This window comes from Dicentrarchus labrax, unplaced genomic scaffold, assembly GCF_905237075.1.
Source record: "Dicentrarchus labrax unplaced genomic scaffold, dlabrax2021, whole genome shotgun sequence".
NCBI lineage: Eukaryota > Metazoa > Chordata > Actinopteri > Moronidae > Dicentrarchus > Dicentrarchus labrax.
This window is the reverse complement of record NW_026136720.1, coordinates 15,873,014-15,877,155: the sequence shown is the minus strand read 5'-3', so window position 1 is coordinate 15,877,155 and position 4,142 is coordinate 15,873,014. Positions and strand designations below refer to the sequence as shown.

At 37.8% G+C, this 4,142-nt stretch overlaps 1 protein-coding gene across 1 annotated transcript; it reads right to left on the bottom strand.

The window, feature by feature from the left end:
- Positions 1 to 227: 227 nt before the first annotated feature.
- LOC127353637 (UDP-glucuronosyltransferase 2C1-like) lies at positions 228 to 3,585 on the bottom strand. Its single transcript, XM_051383046.1, has 2 exons — positions 3,374 to 3,585; positions 228 to 2,177 (listed from the first exon to the last, which is right to left on the bottom strand). Exon 2 carries the CDS (start codon positions 2,156 to 2,158, stop codon positions 557 to 559), a length of 1,602 nt encoding a protein of 533 aa, XP_051239006.1. The 5' UTR covers positions 2,159 to 2,177; positions 3,374 to 3,585; the 3' UTR covers positions 228 to 556.
- Positions 3,586 to 4,142: the final 557 nt, after the last annotated feature.

Below are 4,142 nucleotides of genomic sequence, written 5' to 3'. Positions count from 1 at the left end.
ATTTACCATTAATGGGATACTTTGATCTTTTTGTATGGAAGATTTGAAATGTCTAATAAAATATGTATTTCCTTTTAATGTATGCATTTAATGTATTGTAATTAAATGTAACATGTTAAATGACAAGCATTTGGCTTTTTCTATTTAATAATTAAAGTAAATATTTCTAATGAATACATTTTTACTTTATTCACATTCAGGCCCTTAACAACAAACCAGACAGTAGACTTTTTAAAAGAGATTTTAATCATCACATTCAGATATGCAGATCATGTTTACAGTAATAAATATTAGCCAACATATTTATTCCTGATTTATGATGTGTTTAGATTTTTTTTTTTAAATAAGAAACTTACTGAATGAGTGATCCCTTTTAGTAAGTCTCTAAAAATATGAAATTAAAAAGATGTAGAAAAAGGGCTGAACTAAAAATGTATTAAATTACTGCCAAACTCAAGTCATTTTTTTCACATTTTATTAATTTAAAAAACATCACACAGAGATAATTGGGTTAATATTTGGTCATGCTTGGATTTCACACACATTATTTTTCACATCATTCATGTTTAACTTTTTTCCGAATAAAAATCATTTTCCCTAGTAACCTTATAATTGAAATGAAGGTGAAAGTAATAAGCAAAACAAACGTCAACAGAGCAGCGATGACATCCACAGAGTTGTAAACAAACCAGGACATTTTGTGGGACATTGTCTGCAGATGACGGGCTCCTTTATGTCTGATCACATATTCTATCCAAAACACCGCCTGATCAAGTGGTTTCATGGGCTGATCTCTGTGCAGCCTGGAGAGCCTCTGCATGTTTTCTCTGTAGGAGGAATTGTAAAGAGCGGCCATCAGGGCTTCTGCAAAGATATGTCTATCAAGAACGGCGATATCTACAATCACAGCTCCTCCCTTTGCTTTGATCCTGGACAGGTTATCAGGCTGATCAAAGAATAGGGGAAGTCCAACAACAGGAACTCCATGGTAAATTGCCTCCTGAACACCATTAGTGCCTCCGTGGGCCACAAACACTTTTGTTTTGGGATGTCCTAAGAGGTCGTTCTGTGGCAGCCAGTTGACTATTAATGTGTTGTTGCCCAGGTTGGCTGGCTTTTGTCCCATATACCTCCACACAACCTTCTGAGGCAGCTGGGCAAAGGCTGCAGCAATCTCCTCTGCAATATGTTGAGGAAGCGTCCCGACTAAAGTTCCTAAGGTCATCATAATGACCCCATGGTCACCAGAACTCTGGACAAAGTCCTCCAGGTCCACGGGGAGCGGCTTTGGGGGTTTGCACTGAAATCCACCCATGTAGACTATATTTGGCATCGTTGGACGTGGATATTCAAAGATAAAATCATTCCTCATAAGCCATATATCCGCATCCAGGAAAAACGTTGAATAATCGACATCAGGACCAAAGTACTTCTTAACTAGTGGTTTGTAATGAGGTTCTGTGATGTATGATAGTGTGTACATCCCAAGGATGTAACTCAAAACATTTGTTATTCTTTGAGGAAAGGTCATCTTATCTGTGAACTCTGTGGCAGTGAAAGGAATGTATGACAGAGGTGAAGGGGCCATAAGGAGATGAGCTTCACCTTGAATGGTCCATCTGACATTAAAAACAAGAGGAACTTGGAGCCAACGTGCCAGCATCGCCCCTCCGCCGATACCGGGGTCAGTCAAAACCATGTCATATTTGGCTTTGTGCAAAGACTGCATCAGGTTTTCATCTTCAAACATCTGAAGGACCATTTCACTCATTCCCTTATGGAACTGAGAGAACTGGTCCACAACCACCCGCTCCATCTCAATACGAGTCCAGAAGCGAGACCAAAAAGAGGTATGACCACCCTGAAGCCGGATCTCAAGCTGTCGAGACAGAAAGGTTTCAAAGTTCTGCTCAAATCCATTAGGGCTGGTAAGGGTGACAGAGGTGTAGAGAGGAGACTTTTCACTGATGTACCAGCTATCAGATGCCCGGACCACAGTGACATCATGGCCTTTGGCATGTAGTTCCTCTATGAGTACTTTCATGTTTACCCAGTGGCTTCCATCCAATGGGAACACCAGGATTTTCCCCCCTGATGCACTGGTTAGTTGTATAAACAGTAGAGCAAAGGTGATCAGAGATGAATGAGGCACCTTCATTCTGAAGTCCCTCAGAGACCTTAAAAATACACGAAAACAAGTCAATAAGAGAGTAAGGCTCATCTGGTTTGCACGTGTTTTGTGTTTACAGTCATACTATAACATGAAATACAGTGGTGGAAAATAACTACTGTACTTTAGTACAATTTTCAGGTACTTGTACTTTACTTTAATATTTCCATTTAATTCTATTTTATACTTCTACTACTGCTACATTTCAGGGGCAAATATTGCACTTTTTACTCCACATTTATTTATTTATTATTTTATTTATTTGACAACCTGTCCGGAGATCAGTATTTTACCCAAAATTTTTTACCCTTTAAACTACTCAGGGCTAACCGTCCTCTTGTTTGTTACACAGAAATATCTTGGAAGTCATCAATGGACTATAAGGGCGAAACTTAAAAGATAATCAAACTCTTTCCAAAGCTGGTCGGGAGAAGATTGAAAACATATTTTTGCTTCAGTGCCATTCTTTGCTCTTCTTTTAATGAAGAAATATTTTCCTGTTCTGATACAACTTAGCTTAAAGCCAAAAGAGGTCCAAGCCAAAAAATTAAGAGAGAGAACTTGGTCTTTCCTGCCCTATTAATCATCTCTCAGATTTATCTTGTGACCCTTTGGAAGGGCCCGACCCCAAGGTTAGAAACCACTGGACTAAACAATTAACTGTATTAAAGTTGTTAAAACTAGCTCCACCTTGACCAGGTACAACGGTAAAATACTACTTACACATTGATGAAGTAGTAACATCTCTAATAATGTAATATTTAATAATATATGCAGACACAGTGGGCCTTTTACAGCAACACAAGACTTTTGACACATTGTTTTCTTGGATCTGAATATTTTTTCCACCACTGATGAAATGGCACTGGACTCTAAACCTTACATAAGGCAGATCAGTGATTCAAATGAAATCAAAAGTCACCAAAATTCAAACAGATTGGATGTTTTTTTCTATCGCTCTACAAATCAATTGATTGATTTGCTGTTTAAAACAAGAGACACTAAAAAACAACTGATAAAATAAGACAATATGAAAATATGTGGATTGTAATCACTGCTAACAAGCATTACCTTCCAATAAATTTTACACTTCGCGTAACTACCAAGACAGAAAACTGTAATTTTTAAAATCATATTTCAACAAAACATGCCTGTTTTTATTTAATATGTGCTCATAACACAGTTTTTTTTATCAACACTTACTTATATCCACAGGCACAGGAAAGGTAATCCAACTTCAAAGTGTCCGTTCAACTACAGGGTATTAGTTATTCAATGGCAGACTGTGTGCAGAGTTGGAAAGAAAGAGTGGTAAATCCACCTCCTAGTCTGTCCTTCAAAGTCATTACTAGCTGGCATGTAGTTACATGTAGTGTACTATGCACAGCTCGGTTGTATAAGGAGGTGTGTACTGCTGCAGATAAGGGGGCTGTTGTAAAATGTGCATATGCACTACAACAACAGCTGATTTCTTCCCAGAAAACATGTATCTGTGGTGCCATCTAGTGTCCTGTCAGTGCTCATGATTGTTTACCTGAACAGAGCAGTGATATTCACTGCTGCACCAATGTCCTCAAATAATACTCAATTTTCCAAAAAGCACAGAGCCTTAAAAACCAGACTTCTCTGGTAAAACCTTGAGTTTTAAGATAACATTACACCGCAAATAGCTCAGCTTGAAAACCACTCCAATCTACTGTACTACTGTATCAGTAAACATTGAGTTGGTTTATTTAAGGCCACTTACGTCCTTATATTCACTGTTAGATTCAGAGGTGTTTCAATTAAATGTGTTTTTAGCTCAATGAGTACAGACATATTGACTTGAGTTTAGCACTTGAGGTACCTGTGTTTTATAAAGAGACCGGCAGGGGGAGTAAAGGGGAATTAAGAAGGTCTGCTAATGTTAGGATTATTGTGTTCATAAAAAGCGTAAAAAAAATAAAAATAAATGTAAAAGTAAATTGGGCTT